The 17,441-nt window shown below is 45.6% G+C and overlaps 1 protein-coding gene across 1 annotated transcript in view; it reads right to left on the reverse strand.

Moving 5' to 3' along the window:
- Positions 1 to 17,441, reverse strand: part of NUP210 (nucleoporin 210) — a 1,233,892-nt gene that overhangs the window by 429,601 nt on the left and 786,850 nt on the right. Inside the window, exons 23-25 of the mRNA XM_069643978.1 lie at positions 17,129 to 17,264; positions 8,557 to 8,619; positions 8,034 to 8,213 (exon numbers count right to left, since the gene is read on the reverse strand). Of these exons, the coding sequence (XP_069500079.1) occupies positions 8,034 to 8,213; positions 8,557 to 8,619; positions 17,129 to 17,264 (379 nt within the window). The remainder of the gene's footprint in view (positions 1 to 8,033; positions 8,214 to 8,556; positions 8,620 to 17,128; positions 17,265 to 17,441) is intronic.

Consider the following 17,441-nt stretch of genomic DNA (forward strand, 5'->3'; position numbering starts at 1 on the left):
GTTTTAGGCTGAGACTCATTGGAGGGTTTCTTATGCGTCTTTTCACTGATGCCATTTGTGAAGGTCGCTCGCCCTCTATGCCTTCTTGGTTTTTTTGAGACGTCACTCGAGACCGTCTATGGTTTCCCATACCTCCTTTCCACCTTGGTTTGGCACCTTTTATGCATACATTATCATTTCTTTTTCTTTTGGCTTTATTCGTTGTTATTTTTAGTGAATGCACTTCTGATTCTATCGAAGCTGTTCTCTCCTCCACTCCGTCCTGGAGGCAAGACACTAAACCAGTGACGACCTGTAATGCTGGAGCATGAACCATCGCCTGTACTGATAGTGCTGCTCTCCAGTTGTCTTTACTGCCTGCAGGGGGAGCGCCCTGCAGGTCCTTCCGGCGCTCCTCTTCGGCGAGAGAGCAGGCGGCGCTGGAGTCTCTCCCCTCTCCCTCTCCAGCCCCCGCCCCTGCTCTAACATTGAGCCTGTTCCCTCCGCTTTCCGCGGCGGCCGGGCTCGTCGCAACTGACAGGACCCTCACCCGCTCCAGAACCTCCGATGGCCTGCGGCGACTTTCCTCTCCTTTGCCAGCCCCCTCTGTCATCGGAGCGACCGCGGCATGGCCCCCAGCACGCTCCGCCCCAGACAGCTGCGTCTCCTTGGTGGCCCCCGCAGGCTCCTGGGTCGGAGCCCCCGAACCCCGAGAGGTATGTTGCGGGGAACGAGGTGGATGGCGGGTTGGAGGGGGTGTGTTTAGGCTGCCAGCTGTGACGGTGGTTACATGGTCCCTAGTAGGAGGATTTGTGGGGGTCTTTAGTTCAAGGCACTGGATTATTCCGTCCCCCCACGCCGGCCCTGTGCCCGACTCCTTGTCTCCTCCCTGTGCCCTTGGAGGGACTGTTGTGAGTTTGTTAAAAGTTCCTTTATGCTCACCTTTCTTTGCTGGAGCAGTCTTAAGAGCGAGAGGATGTCCAGAGGATGCACTCTCTGAGCCTGTTCGAGATCTCAGGCTTTTCAGTCGGCCGCTATCCTCTCCATCTTCTCCGTCTTCTCCGACAACCTCCTGATAGTGAGGTGCTGGCGACGACTTTCCACACCTTGCGAGCCTTGCAGCCCTGACAGCCATGACTGCAGGACTGCTCTCACTCAGCTCACACTCCGACTTTGGCTGTATTAACGCAGGAACATGGAGGGAAGAATAGGCCGTGCGTTTTTTTTTCTTCCACCCTTGATCCTGTAGCATGCGCTTTGCCAAGATGTTTGCGAGCTGTCGCTGCTGCTGCTGCGTCTGTAAAACAGAGTGAGGGAATGGTCCTAGGCCATGATATAACCCTGATGGTGCCTCAATCTGTAGATGTTCTACTGAACCGAACTCAAAGGCAACACCTCACTTCTGCACGGTTGACAAGATATGAATTGATCTTGTTTGCTCCTCACATTCAAATTAAGAGGTGTTGTGTTCTTAATACGGCTGAACTCCTACCTTTCCCGCAAGATATTACTTACGGCGATGAAGTGCTGCATGATTGTTTGTATACGACCGAACAAGAGACAAAGGGTAGAATTGATTTGAAAGATACTCCCTTGGATAATCCGCAAGGAGAGCTGTTTTGTGACGGCTCCTGCTTCAAACTTTCGGATGGTACATCCACAGCTGCTTATGCGATCACTACATTGAGCACGGTTGTGGAAACTAAGAGAATCACGCATAATTCTGCACAGGACACAGATTATAGCATTGACCCGAGCTTGTGAACTTTCCGAAGGGCTTGCAGTAAATATATATACTGATAGTACGCCTTTGGGGTGGTTCACAACTTCGCATGGCACCAAAATTCAACATGGCTCCCTAATAGTACAGCTACTCTCAGCGCTTGCGCTCCCTACGCAGTTAGCAGTTATGAAATGTGCAGCACATCGAAAAATTACAGATGATATAGGGAAAGGGAATGCTTTCGCTGATCAGATAGCTAGGCAAACAATGCGATAAGAAATATGTACTGGTGGTTATCTGTGCTTTTAGTAAATGGGTTGAGGCTTTCCCTGTTAAAGATGGTACAGCTATGTCTACTTTAAAATATACACAAATATAACAATGACATAAGTATTTCAAACACAATATTCTAAAAATTCAAACACAATATTCTAAAAATTAGATTGCCAACTAATAGTAAAATCAGATTGTATTAAAACATCTAGAGATCCATGAAGATCAAAAACCTATATCAATTAAGGATTCATAGCAAAGGTTAAAAATTGAAAATTTAAATGGTTGTATTTACACACCTGTCTATCTTTTTAGAATAATTGTGTTTGAAATACTTATGTCATTGTTATATTTGTGTATATTTTAGAGTGTCTGAAAAAGAGTTTTTTTTACCAAACAACCTATAATAAAGTTTACATTTGTGAATGTAATTTTGAGAGAGTGAGTAGCTGTTGACAATCCATCCTCCTACCTTCTCTATACTTTACAAGTTCATTTTTTCCCAAATTTAAGGTACGAGTCCACTCTAGAGTGGCTTTTTTGGGATCTCCCCAATGTTTTTCGGCCTACTGAAAGTGCACCTATTGTTCCTACTCCCTTTGTACATTTGCATACTCTATCCCCTAGGGATTCTCAGCACAGACAAAGGTACCACAATAACACTTTACTGCTTATCATGAATGCTACACATGCCATTTTTAATAAATCTAACTGTTGGGTCTGCTCACATTTACCGCAACACAGGGATAAGTGGCTAGGTTGGTATATTCATCCTTTACCGTTGACAACTGCTTGCTATGCTTCTCTTAGAGCACTGTTCTTTGGCCGATGGAATGATAGCATCTCAGGAAACTTTGATGGCACCAATTTGAATAGTTTTGAGAAACGTGTTTTGACTCCCCTGGGATGCTCGCTTTTTGCAAATAGGAGTAAACCGAATGTTGCTTCTATTAGGCCTTCCGATAAACTGTCTCGTCCTTTCCAATCTTTGATTTCCTTTAAGATGGCTCCGATAGGCAATAAGGATGCCATGCCTCCTTCTTACACTGTTAACCATAGCCCCGATTCAGTTTCTTTTTGCATACAGAGGAATGGAACTCAGTCAATGGGAAATTTTCTAGGTTGTGCCAACGTTGCAAATTTGACTGGGGCAAACAGACCTTTGTATACAGGCAAACCTGTCTACTTTGTCTGCGGTAATGTAGCATTTCCATGGTTGCCCAGGGATTGGCAGGGAACCTGTTATTTAGGGATCCTGTTACCCAGGGTGTTTATAGCTAGTACAAGAGAAGTTTCGAAGGCTCGTCCACGGCGGGACGAGAATGGTGACACTGCAGAACAAATCTTGGAAGATATAGCTAAATCAGTTGTGCCATTTTGGGGGCAGATAGCGAATTCAGAAGATATCAGAAAACTAGCGAGAGTACTGGAGAGAACCATCAACCGGACCACGGACATACTCTATAATATGACGTTAGAACAAAAGGCGATAAAATTAGTAGCACTTCAAAATCGAATGGCATTAGATGAAATTCTAGCTGAGCGTGGTGGAGTGTGCAAATTAGTGGGGTCCGCTTGCTGTGTTTTCGTACCAGATTCCTCCCCAACTATCTTCAGGGCAATACAGAATCTGCACGTCCTTAGTTCAGAAGTGCATGTTCCCGAGGGAAACTGGGATCTAAGCGCTTGGTTCTGGGACTTCTTGCGATCTTGGGGTTGGAAGGTACTTTCGGTCTTACTAATTATTTTGGGAATCCTGTTGTTTCTTTGTTGCTGTATTCAGTGTCTACCTGGTATGTGTTCGATGCTGGGGGGATGTTGCGCACAAGCGATAGGTTCGATAGGACAAAGTGTATGCCCCGGATAAAACTTCCAGAGAATATGTGTTGAAAGATATTTTAGCAAATGACCTAATGGGAAGAGATATTTCCGATAGTGATTCAGGGTGCATGGACGATGATGCATGGAGTTATTTGCAAGGAGATCCAAAGTAGGTTTAAGCACTTGGCATAGGCCAAAAGAAGGGTTTGTCAAAAGAGGAATCATATTGTGCCTCCTATTGTAATAAATCTATTAATATTGGCCTACGCCAAGCTGCTCGAAAGTTCTTGCGAAAGAAATCCGTGTTGCAAGGTCCTGACCTTAAATCCATGTAAGCCGCCATTTTAGGTCAAATCGCCATTTTAGGATTCACTTTGTAAAAGTCACCCTGCGAGTTACAATGCTGGACGATGGCATTCCAGAATACAACATGGCCATCTTGACCTCTGTACATAGCTAATGTATAACTTGCCTGCAGGCCACTTGTTGAGGTCGTGAACTGAGACCTTGTCCTTCGTTGACCTATGTGTAGAAGGATTACTCGTGCAATGAAACTAATCCACGAGCATATGTTGAAACAATGTATTCAAATACTGAACGAAGAACATCTGTTTAACTTCATTGTATTAATGTTTGAGAAGGCCTGCATGGAAAATCTTAGAGTACACAGTTATTGCATAGGCTTGTTAATACATGTATTAAAGGCAAAACTAGTTATATGTGGTTGTTCGAGACTTGGCACAAACCCTAGATCGGTGATGTATTAAAAGGAATATTGACCCGAAGTGGGGCTGGACATCGTGCCCACCGAATGTAAAAAGAGAATGCATTCTAATGTACAACGTTTCTCACTGAACACACTGAACCACGCTGGAGTTCGTTGTGTTGTACTGAGGGCCGATAGCTATCTAATTTTGCTCTGTTTTTGTAACTGGATTCAGTATAAAATAAAGTAATTTGTATGTTCCTTTGTAACCCGTGTTCGGTGAATTTCCTTTTGAGGTACTCAGCCTCGATATTTTGATTTTGTTTTCACAAGGTGAGAAGAGATGGTGGCAGAGTAGAGGAGGAAGACAGGAGGAAGTGGGAGGAAAGAGGGGCGGTGCAGAGGTAGGAGTAAAGGAAGGCCAAGGACAGAGTGAGTGGAAGAAGTGGGAATAACAAAATTAGGAGATGCAAGATCAGGGAGAAGAGTGAGTGGGCGTGAGAGAGAGGAGAGTGTGAGAAAATGCAGGCATTGTTTACTTGTTAAGACCACTATTTGAGGAGCACTATAAGAGGGCAGCACTTAGAAACCCCTGAGAGAGCAAGACCGAAGGCCGTGGCCTGATCTCAGAGAGGCTAAATGAGACAGAAGGGTTTACCGATCTCTAGTTTTCCAGAGTCTTTGAGTGCCAGGGAAGAATATGATAGGGTGGAGCGCGCTCAATGGAGGCAGAGGGACAAGACAGAAAAATCTTTTAGTCACATTATCCGGAAGCCAAAAACCCAGAAGCATCTCAAAGTAGTGGTAAAAAAAAAACAATTGAACGATTCTTTGACTTTAAGGCCCTCCGTGAAATTGATCATTGGAAACCGCTTTTCTAGTTGATTGTTAGGCATTTGCTATGGTGTTAAGGAGAGCATTGATAAGGAGATCACTTTACCGAGACTATGGGCCTCACTCCAAGGCTGGAGGTATTGGAAAATAGCAACAGTAATTCTGTTACCGCCACTTTTCCCAAACTGACAAAGTATAGTTTTTGGTGGATTTACTGACAGCGGTATTTAGGAAGAAAAGTGGAGGATTTACCTCCAGTTTATTTATTTATTTATTATTACATTTGTATTGTGCACCTAACATGCAGGCAACTGGGCGCATAGTCTTAAGAAGATGGTTACAGGTAATACATGCTTAAGCAGAATGGTTACATGGTACACCGCATACAATGATGGTTTCATGCTAAGCAAGCTAAAGAATTTGGTTACAATTATACAGATGGCAAATAGAGCATGCGTAAGAGTATGGTTAGAGGGGTTACAGGCTTAAGAAGATGGTTACATATTTAGCAGCCTTAAGATATTGTTTACATATTCAGGAAGCTTAAGAATTTGGTTACAGGTTATGCAGATCACATATAATGCATGCTTAAGAGATTAGATAAAGCAGTTACGGGCCAGGGTGATAGAGGGTGTAGGTCCTGCTAGGTTCCTTGGAAGTGAGGCGAGTGTAGCTAGATGTCCTGTGTGACGAGCCAAGTTTTCAGTTTTTTACGGAAGGATAGTAAGGCAGGATCCAACCTTATAGTTACTGGCAGACCATTCAGCTTGTTACTGGAAGTAAATCCTCGACTTTACCTGCAAAAATCGGCGGATTTACCACACAGTAAATTCTGCCAGACCTAAAGTTGCCCAAAATGCCATAAAGTCCCATGGGATCCAGAAATGTGGAATTACCACCACTTGTAATTCTGTGGTAACTCCACGGGACCAAGTGGTGGTAACGACAATGGCGATTGGTGATATTTTGGCGGATTTACAGCTGGAATAGCACCAAACTCGTGATGCAGCCCTATGTCTTGTAGGAAGAGCATCTTCATCATGAGGCATTCTTCATAGGCCCGTAAGGTGTGCATTACGGTAAGGACCCGTTGACAGATCCATGGATGTGATGTTTTAAAAAATGCATATACCTTTTAACATCTGCCCTTTTGCTTTTGGAAGCCTCAAAAGGCCCCCAAATCAACACATTTTGCACAGCATCACACACATCCCTTGGGGCTCATTGAAAATGACACAGGCTCGATTTTGATGTTGGAGGCCAGTTGCCTTCAGTTGGGAACACAGTCGACAACACAAATATATTGAATTGGGGAAGTTCAAGGTTTCGAAAAGCAAAAGGGAAGTGGGGTAAAGGCATATGTTTTCACAAGTAGTTTTAATTGGTGCACTTTTGAACGCCACATGCACTTATCTGATCTCATGCAATCAATATAATGAAAGGAAAAAGGTATTGCAAAATCATCTGTTTTGCATGTCATAACATCACAACATTAGGAACGTCTTCCTTTCGGGTCTTATAGATCTTCAATATCAACATAATGATAAGAATATGGCCTCCTTAGTAAATCTGTGTATGCCCACAAATGCCATTTATGCCAGAGCTAGTGTCAAAATCAAGCTTGTTTTTAATTCATATCAAGACAGCCGACACGTGTTTCGAGCTACAATGCTCTTCTTCCGAGGCTTAAGATGCATGAATCTTGATCTGGCACTATATAGTTGTATCAATGATGCTGCATATTATTCAATTTTGGGCTCCACTATATGACCGCAATTGCGAAGTGAAACAGCGTCTCCGCCCGCACTGAATGAACAGGAAACATTGTTTAGGAAGCAAACCACCCCTCATCATAGTCCTTTTCGTAGACATCTTTGGCAGGGCATCCACAAATTGCTCCTATCTGCAGCCCCAAGACAAACCTAATTAATTGTCAGGACGCTAAGTCTCAATTGTCCTCTTCTGCCAAACCCTCTTTTTTACTTGTGTCAAAATCGTAAATAAAACAATGCAAATGCAATTTGGTTTTTAGATTAACATGGACACATCTATTGGCTTCTATGCAGAGGAAAAATAAAGGCAGCCTGCAGGGAAGATGATCACAATTTAAGAAAAGCCATAAAGCTTGAAATTCCAGAGTCACAGCGGGCCTTCAAGGTGTGGGGGGAAAAGAGGTATGGGCTGGCACCGCTATTTTTCTTTTAGGTTCCATCAAGGTGTGGGGGTCCATTATAACTTTGAAGCTTGAAGGTCCTGATGCTGGACCTGCATCCTTTGGGATGGTACTACAAAGGAGATAACATTCTATGTTCCAGCTGAAACACACCTACTGGGATACATTGACTAAGTGGATTAGTGTATCCACACTGCGGAGCACCATTTTAATCATACAAACATGGTTGGAAAATAAGAATACAGTTTTCCTCTGTAAGTCTTTGGTCCAGTGCTCTAGCGATTTTGTTTATTGTGTTAATCATGAATGCAGTTATCTTTTATAGCATGCCTCTGCATCATTTTATGGATCAACGAGGGAGACTAAGCAGAATAAAATAAAGTGTGTCATGGCTATGGCTTGAGCATGTATTAGGATACCACTATGCCCGAAAAGACTGACATTTGTTTAACACCACTTATGGGTGTTGCCTTGACTGAACACTCTACTCTGTATATCCTACTGTTCCCTTCTTGACAAATTACCTGGGAGACCACAACAAGTTTTCCAGTCTCTGCATCCGCAGCTTCAACTACTCCAGTCACTGTTGCATTCCCAATGGAGACACCTTTCACATGGCCGTTGCTGTTCACGGATGCAATGTCCTCATCACTAATTAAGAAAATAATATTGGACTGAGGTTGCGGCCCTCCCTCTGAGGTGATCTAAACAATGATAAACAACAAAAAAAGTGAATTCATAAATGTAACCTTGAGTCCCATGTTGTGCTTATTGTGCGCCACTATAAGACCTTGGAATGTTGACAAATGTTTTGCTGAAATCTGCTGAAGCATGCAAGTTTGGTCAGTTTTGACAATATTACCAAGACATGGAACAATAACAAATTGTGCATTTAAGGAGTGGACTCAATGTAGAGGGTGGATGCTATACTAAATGAGTCTCACAAGCAAACTATTTAATAGCCAATGACTAATAAAAACATTATTTTTCATCCATTAACACACTTTCTCTTTCAAAGGGTCATTTAACTATAGACCAGAACTATACCTGTATCATTGCACCAATAATAAGTGTTACTTTTCTTGGAATCAGCCGAAACGGTGGAAACACCTGAAAATGTAAACAAATTACAAAAACAAGAGATTATTTTTCAGGCCAGTGTGTCTAAAGCGTGTCTGCATAAGGCAGAGTTTCCTAAACATACAGTTCGTTATAGGAGTAGAATGAGTAGAACACATTGGATTCATTGCTTTCAATGCAAAGCAACAGTGTGTGTACATCTGTTAATCAGATGTCATAAGGATGTATCCATGATGCAGAGAAAACGTTGAATTTGTGATTTATAAAATAAAGTGAAATCCAAAGACATTTGGTGTTGTGCTCCAACATTAGCTATCCTACATAATTATCTTGCACAGAAAAACTTTGTAAACTCAACTGTGTGCATATGGGTTGAGCCTTTAGAGAGGGTTTTGCCATTATTCACATGTCATATTTCCCCTGTGTTTTAATCCGGTCTCATTCAGCTTTATGTAGATGCAGCTGGATTCCGTCTAGGGGTGATGGCTGGGGTCTGGGACGATTTGAAACTATTAGTCAGTTGGGCTGAGGCTGATTAGAGCAAGAGGCAGCACAGCTCAAGGGGACTTTTCTTTCTATCTTTTTAAATGTTGCATGTGCTGGCGAGCCCGGCTGAGTATGGTGGGCTGGTTGTGAGTTCTGCAGGCTGGCCTGATTAATCCTGTCTTGACGAGATCCTGAGTCGGCCTGGGACGGCTGAATGGTGGCCATGCTTTTTCGCGGTGGCCATGCTTTTTCGCAGTGGCCAAGCATTAACAGGCGAAATCTGGGCCCATACCAAGACGTCTACAAGCTCCTGTGCATCCGGTGTGGCAGTGCGGGTGGCGGCCCTGTGGCAGTGAGCATGGCCCCTGACCACCTGTCAAGTGGTCGGCAGTCCGGTGAGATGTACTTGGGCTCCAGTGCTGGTGTGTGCATGTCAGACCAGTGGTGCGGTGAGCTGCTCCCGGCCTGGACTGTCAGGTGGCAGAGGTGCCGCTAGGAGGGGGCTATAGCCCCAGGTCTTTTGGTTGTAGCCCCAGATAGAAGCTCAGGGGCTACAACCAAAAGGCCAGCCTGCCCGAGTCCCGACAGTCCCGACATTAGCATAGCCCCGGATCTTTTCCAGACCTAGCAACACCCCTGTGAGGTGGAGGGGCAAGGTAGCAATGCGGCCGGCCATGCGAGAGGAGCTGGTGCGGCCGTGGTCCGGCTTTGGCGTGGCTGCGCTTTTTGTTTGCCGCTTGTGCAGCTGGGCATGGAGGAGACCCATGACGCCAGGGCTGGGTCGGGTGTGAAGGAGGCCCTGTCTGGGGGCGAACAAAGGGTGCAGTTCTGGCACAGTGCCAGGGAGGTTAGCCGTGCCTCCTTCCCGGATCATTGCAGGAGTGGTGGTGAGGGCATTGAGGGACTGCTCCAAGCAGGTCGGCGATCTGCTTGCTGCTCACGAGGCAGCTGTAGGGATTCTGGTGGAGCCATAGCTGGGGGCTTGCATGGTCCGACGCCCGCAGTGTCAAGTTACTGGGCTTTGGCTGGCGAGATTTTCTTTGGTATAATTCTCCTGCAAACAGAGCGCGGAGGCGGTGCTGGGGCCAGCTACTTGTGTGGCATTGATCCAGCTGAGTGCATTTGCAGGGTCACTTGTGGGGGTGTGGCTGGGATCTACCCTGTTCACCTTCGCCAGCGTGATGCTTGGGTGGACCCGCACCATCACCATTCAATCATGAGGAAGGTGGATACATTGCAGAAGAAGCTATCCTTTGAGGGTGGCTCAGCAGTCAGGAACCCTGGAGTGCATCACAGCAGAAAGACCAAGGTATGGAGGGGGCTGCCACGGGGGAGGTGTCCCCAGACCGGGATCATGACATAAAGGGGATCCTATTTCAGCTCAAGGCCGGTATTGCTGCTTTAGACTCCAAGCTGGATACCCTTTCATCCAATGTGGAGATGTTTTAGCACTGCATGGATAAGCACAGTGACTGCTTGACAAAGTGGAGCACATAGTGTCCGGGATGGTGAACAATACCATGTTGCTGGCAACCAGGGTGTCCGCAATGGAGAATCAGCATAAGGACTTCACTTCAGAAATTAGTATTTGGAAGGCCAAGCCCATAAGAACATTCGGCAGGTTGGGATACGGGAATGGCAGGGGCAATCCAAGATGGAAGAACTTGTTGAATCTCTGTGCAGAGATGTCCAAATTCCGACTGAGAGGTCGTTGCCGGGGGCTCCACCGCACCCCAATATAGCGCGCCTCCTGAATTATCAGGATTGTAATAGCATCCTTCGCCTTGCAAGCCTGAAGAGGGAATTTCAGTATGCTGGTGATAAATTCCAGGTCTTCCCGGATACTGCACAAGCCTCCAGGAGATCCTTCAGGGGGTCAAACTAAGACTATGTGAGAACATTCAATATTCTATGCCCTTCCCTGCGAAGCTTCGTATCCAGTTTGAGGGGAAGATCCAGTTCTTTATGTCTTCAGAGTCGCCCAGCTCCTTTTTGGATGGGGTTGAGAGAGCTTCACGTAGAAATAATCTGAGGCCTTGGAACGGGCCCTGGGTGCAAAGGGCCAGGTGGACCCTTGAACAGTAGGAATTGCCAGCATTAGTTGTGCTGTCACAGGCAGTGGGCCCTGATTTGATACAAGATGGATTTTCTTCAACGAAACTGGCCACTCAGTGGCTATCTGGTGTTTTTGATCTATCCTGTGTGGTTCGGGCTAACGTGGGTGTGGGCCAGGTGGGGGTCTACAGTTGGGATTAGGGGTGGTGGTTGTTGGAGTTCAAGGGCAGTGACAGCGACCTACTTGAGTGGTTATTCAGGAGTCTCCTTGTGGTGTGAGGTAGTGATGAATGTGTGTGTCCAGGTCCTCAGAGCAGCCTTTATTAGCCACAGTGAATATTAGGGGGTGGCGGGGTGTAATCAGCCCGCTAAGGCTAGAAAGGTTTTACAATACTTGCACAGGCATATGGTGGATGTGTCATTTCTTCAGGAAACACATCTTGCCCCTTCCACGGAATCTCGTTGGGCCTTCCCCTTGGGGGTGTCATAGATACTATTCCTCATATTCATCCTATGCCAGGGTAGTAGCGATCCTGATTAGCAAGGAAGCGAAATTCCGATTGCCCAAGGTGGTAAAAGATGAAGGGAGGGCTTTAATCACCTGTGGTTTCCTGGAAGGCGTGAAGGTTATATTAGTTAAACTTATGGGCTTAATGTGGATAGTGGGGACTTCTTTCAATGGGTAATGGTCAACCTGGCAGTGTATCTTGACAACTATTGTGTGGGGCGGGAATCTAAATACTGTGCTTGACCTGGTTCCGGACAAACCAGGGGGCAATAGCGTGGTACAATCCAAAGCCAGTAGACAGATCATGGATATTTGAGAAACATACGACTTGGTGGATGCTTGGAGGGTGCAAACTGGGATGTGTGCGATTATACATTCTTTTCATGGGTGCATGGATTGAGCTCCAGGCTTGATTACCAAATGGTGTCCCGCGGCGGGGGTGATTCGCCCTGGGTGACTGTCAGATTCTTCCCAGCAGCTTGTCTGATCACTCGTCTGATGTTCTGGGCTGTGTTACTAACGGGGAGGTGAGGGCATGATATCCTGGCGGGTTAAGCCTGATGCGCTGGGGGATACTGTGTTCCGTCAGGAAATACACAATTAACTTGTGGCTTTTTTAAAATCACAATGCTGGTTCTGTTGCTTCACAGTGTGTGCTTGGGTACTGCTTTAAATGTTGTATCGGGGGTATATGCATGACCAAAGAGAATGGGATTCTTAGGTTGATCAGGTGGGACTTGGTGGCCAATGAAGAGAAGCTGAAGCAGTTGGAGGCAGACTACGCTTCCTTGGCTGAGCCCCGGATGCTAATGAATCTGCAACAGGTGCTAGATAGCTTCCAGGCAAACGCTGTAAGGGAGGTTACATTTCTGAGCGACATGCCACATGAAATGACAGTATGAATATGGCCAAAAACCTTGGGCCTTGCTTGCCAGACTGCTGGCAGCCGATCGAAACCCCCCACCCCCCGCATTGAGGTGACTAGGGATTCCCAGTGAGTGTCTCTGCATGCAGAAAACGACACTGTGGAGGTGTTCTGTGAATTTTACAGACACCTCTATACTTCGAGATGTATGCAGCAGGGGGAAAGCTTGCAGCAGTACCTAGACAATGTAGAACTATATTGGCTGGACCTGCCGCTTCGAGAGTCTCTCAATTGCAAAGCCAGATTGGAGGAGAACCGGGAGGTGATTAGGGAGCTGCCGGGATGAAAATCCCCAGGGGCAGATGGTCTTTCAGGAGAATTTTGCATGGATACTGGCGTCCTTGCTGTTGCAGGTATATGCGGAATCCGTTGAGCGGGGGATCGCTGCCTCCCTCTATGCGTGAAATCACTGATTATATTGCATGAAAAAAGGAAGCCACCGGAAGAGTGCACGTCTTACCGGCGGATATCATTAAATTAATGTTGATAACAAGATATTTGCCAAGGTTCTGGGCAACAGGCTCCTTCCCCTGATGCCTGGGTTAGTGTTGGCTGACCAGTCTGCATTTATTCCAGGCAGGAACACAACATATGGCTTATGTTGTTTTTTCTGTGTCTTTTCAGCGCAAACGCCTGAGTCGCAAGCGATTGCTATACTATTGGATGCTGAGAAGGCATTCGACTGTCGAATGGCCCTATCTTTTTGGCATCTTTAGGAAGCTTGGCCTGGGTGAACAGTTCATCTCGCTTGTATCCCTTCTTTACACCAGCCCCACAGCCAAAATAGCAGTGGGGCAACATCGCTTTCAGTCTGTAGTGATGGGGCGTGGAAGGAAGGAGACAGGGTTGCCCTCCGTTCCCGCTTCTCTTTGCCCTGGCCATGGAGCCTCTGGCTGCGATTCTGCGGGTACAACCAACACATACAGCATGGCTTGCTGCTTGGTCCCCATAGACTGATCATCTCTTTATACGCTGATAATGTGGTGTTATGTCTCAGCAACCCGGTCCATAACCGACCACTGGTAATGCTGCAGGTGCTCAAATTCAGGGAAGTATCCAGGTTAAGGGTCAATCAGAGTAAATCAGTGGTTTTTCCACTCACCAACGCTATGGTGGCATTTGACAATGGCTTTGGGCTGGCCTGGGAGGGTATCGGTACTCGCTACTTGGGGGTGGAGGTGTCGCGTGACTCGTCCACATTGTCCCGGGACAATTATGGCAAGGCTATCAGTTCTCTTCAGGACCAGGTTGTAAAATGGTGTGCCCTTCCACTCACCATGATGGGCCATAGTTCAATTGTCAAAATGATTGTGTTAACCAAATTGCTCTATTATTTTTAAGCTTAATCTGGGCCCGGGAAACAAGCCAGGGTAGCCTACACTATGTTAACAAGAACTTATGGAGAGGGGCCTTGCAGTGCCAAATTTGTAACGTTATTATTGGGCAGCGGAGGCATAATATTTGGCATTTTAGTACACCACGCATTGCATTTGACCACTCGTCCAAGTGGAAAGGGTGCAGGCTGCTCCCCTTCTACTGCGCTCTCTGATTCCGAGTGCCCCACGGGTGATGTCTGGGTCCATCCACATTGTAAATGTAACCATACGGTTTGGGCCAAAGTGGCTCACAAAATGGGCATTGCGTTCCCATATTCGTCGTTGCTCCCCATCAGGCATGTAGCTGGGCTGGCAATCACGAGCGAGAAGGCATATTTGTGATGGGTGGACAAACTTCATTTACAATCGTTTGGAGACTTTTTTTGTTGATGATACATTTCTATCACTGCAACATATGAAAGACGTGGGGTGGGGGGAGATCACGTCTTTGGATCAGTTTATGTACTTACCCCGTGCAGAATGTGTTAAAGGCAGCTTTTCCATCGTTCCTGCAACAGCCGACTACGTGGGCCCTGCTACATGGACTCATACTGTCGCAAGGGGAGGGCCGATTGGTCTCCCGTTTATACCATTTTTTAATGGCCGATATTCTGTGGGAGGGTGATTCCTCTAGGCAGCGTTGGGAGGAATCCTTGGGCACAGCACTGACTGATGATGGCTGGGGGTATGTGATGTTCCAAACTCAAAAGGTCAGACTCCATACACACTTCCCGAGCACTCCCGATATGTGTACGAGATGTGGATTTAGGCCAGTTGACTTTACACATTTGGTCTGGAACTGTCCACCGATATCCAGTTATTGGGGGGAGGTGCTGGCTGAGATCTCGCGAATGGTGGGTGAACATATTGGTTTGGATACTGCGGTCGCCCTGCTGGGGTGCACAAGACGCCTACCTCAGGCGGTTCGGAGGCAGTCCGGCCTTCTGTTGGTGCTGGCCTGCAGGAGGGTTGCTTTGTCATGGTGGAAGGGACACCCGCCCAAAATTAAAACTTGGTTGGAAGATGTGGCATACTGCCACGATATAGAAACAGCGCATCTCTGCACTATGTCATTGCACGCCCGCCGAAGGTGTGGGTGCCATTTGTATGGTCCAGGTTGGATCTGAATGTAGAATGCCTCTTTCGCTATATGTACTGTTTCCAACTATGTACACGCTCACTGTGGGTTGCTGTTTGTTCTGGACTCCTTATTAAAGGTGTTTGTTGTTGAAACGCAATAAATACATTTCCACAAAAAACAAATTTTGCTTGTGCTGTTGCGTGCATCACTGGATGGTAAAGATCCCACCATATTTTGCCAGAGGCAACAGCCATTAAGAGGGCCTATGCAGGTGGTTACTCTAGATGTTGTGGGTTACAATACCTGGATATGGGTGAAAAGTACATTATGGCTCTGGATTATTTATCTGTTAAATGGACAGATGTGGATGTAGTTGATATTTCAACCAAACGTGCAATCAGGTTCTTAAAGGCGTATTCTGGATAGTGGACTTCTGCCCAAAAATAATCACAGCCAACGATGTATAACTTTTGTTCCAAGTGGGGGGAGGTTTTTACTGAATAACCACATTCAACACAGTAGGTTTGGCTTTTTGTCATCCACACTCCAACATAGCATTAAAAAGACTTTACAGCGCATTCATGAATAGTACAAAAACCACAGTCAGGGTATCGACGAGGAAGCAAGAGTGGTCTCGGAGCTGGACTCAAAATGGGAGACGCTAGGCTCCGTGACTCACCATCCTAAGGGCTCGCCTAAACTTACTCCCGACAAATGAAATCCGGGCCGTCAGAAGCCTATCGCCAACAAATCATTGCCGTCTACGCAAAGGTGAATCTGAAACTGAATCGGTGAAACACCTCCTGATGAGATGTTCATCGACCATCAAATGGCGAAGAGCGTATCTTGGGCTCCTAATTGAATCCAGCCACCTTTATGAAGAAGTATGGTGGAGTCGCCTTTTGAGTGGCACAAAAACATCCTGGTCCCTTGCAACTGCGAAAATCTTAAGGGCTGCTCTTGACGAATGTACTAAAGAGCCTCTCGACACCTTCAGCTAGGACTGGTTATCCAGGAACAGCGAAAGAAAAGTCAACTTTAAGATCATCAAAACAAAGTGGTTAAAGCCAGATGCAACTAGAACGGAATAAAGTAACAAGAAAACAGATATAAGCAACAAGAAAAGAAACACGACAAAGAACTTTGCAAAATCATTGATTTGATAAAGGCAAATAAAAAAAATAAAGAAGAATAGTACATAAATTACACTGTGTTCTGGGCAGGGGCGGGAGTGAGAAGTGCTATGCGATATGGCTTTTCAGATCTTGAAGAAGAGAAAGAACAATAATCAGATGTGTCCGGGCTGGCATGAGTTAAAGTATGGGAGCACAGTGATCTGGGGCTGAGGGAGTGCAGACCGCTCTGCTTCATGCAAAAGAATGGTATGATGAAAAATGCAGTTGTAAGGGGAATGGTCTCAATGAGGGGATTGTGGCATAGTCGGACATGTGCAAGTATGGCCAGGAATGTTCAAAAGGCATCTTTAGCGTTTTCTAAAATGCTCAAGGTTGTTGAGTGAAGTTGAATGGTGGAAGGATATGGATGAAATCTCAGGGTATAAAACTGCCTTGATTTGTTGTTTTTGGATTATAGAGAGGAGATTTGTTGCGTCTTATGCAAGAGTTATGCATTTGATTCTGCTTCATTTTTCCCATGGTGTCATCATCAAGTCCCATTGAGCAGTGTGTTTATTCAAAGTGAATCCCATTAAAGGGGAACATTATAATTATACATTGCGAGTTCTGGAGGTTTGGCAAAAGGCAATTGGAGTTTCAGGATATTTGTACAGCGAATTATGCATTTGAAAGCACTCTTGCATCCTAAGTGAAATTCCTTACTATTTGTAATCAACAACATCACCTTTATACATATTTAATAAAGCGACAAGTTATTTTCTGTTTATAAATGTAACTAGAGTCTTCATGAGATTAAGTCAAGGTGTGTGCCCTTCAGTAAATATAGAATCTTACCTACTGTCTAGGTTTGTGAAGCACACTGTCTGGCAATGTTTATGCAGGGTTGGATTTCCTTTGATCTAGGGTACACAATATTTGTTTTGGAACTATACAATGTTATGATGTATAAGCTGCCATGACATTAATTCCTACCTCGAATTGCTGTGGTACAGAGTTATATTGTTTGCCACTTTTGTTTGTTACTGTTGCAGTTAAACTTGTCAGACCGATGGCTACACCATGCACTAAATATGTAGCTGTGTACGCATCCGGGGCTTCATCCAGGAGACTGTGGAAACAAACAGAAAAGAAAACCACTCAGTGATGTCATCCATGCAACACAGGTATAATTCCGTAAAGAAATACTGATCTGAAAAATGTATATCTGCACAACTTCAATATGGTAATGGAAGTATCAAACAACTCTACTGCAACAAACAGGAAGACACAATGGGCCTCATTATAA

The sequence above is a fragment of the Ambystoma mexicanum genome, chromosome 2p (genome assembly GCF_040938575.1).
Source record: "Ambystoma mexicanum isolate Mex_15411 chromosome 2p, UKY_AmexF1_1, whole genome shotgun sequence".
In the NCBI taxonomy this organism is placed as follows: domain Eukaryota; kingdom Metazoa; phylum Chordata; class Amphibia; order Caudata; family Ambystomatidae; genus Ambystoma; species Ambystoma mexicanum.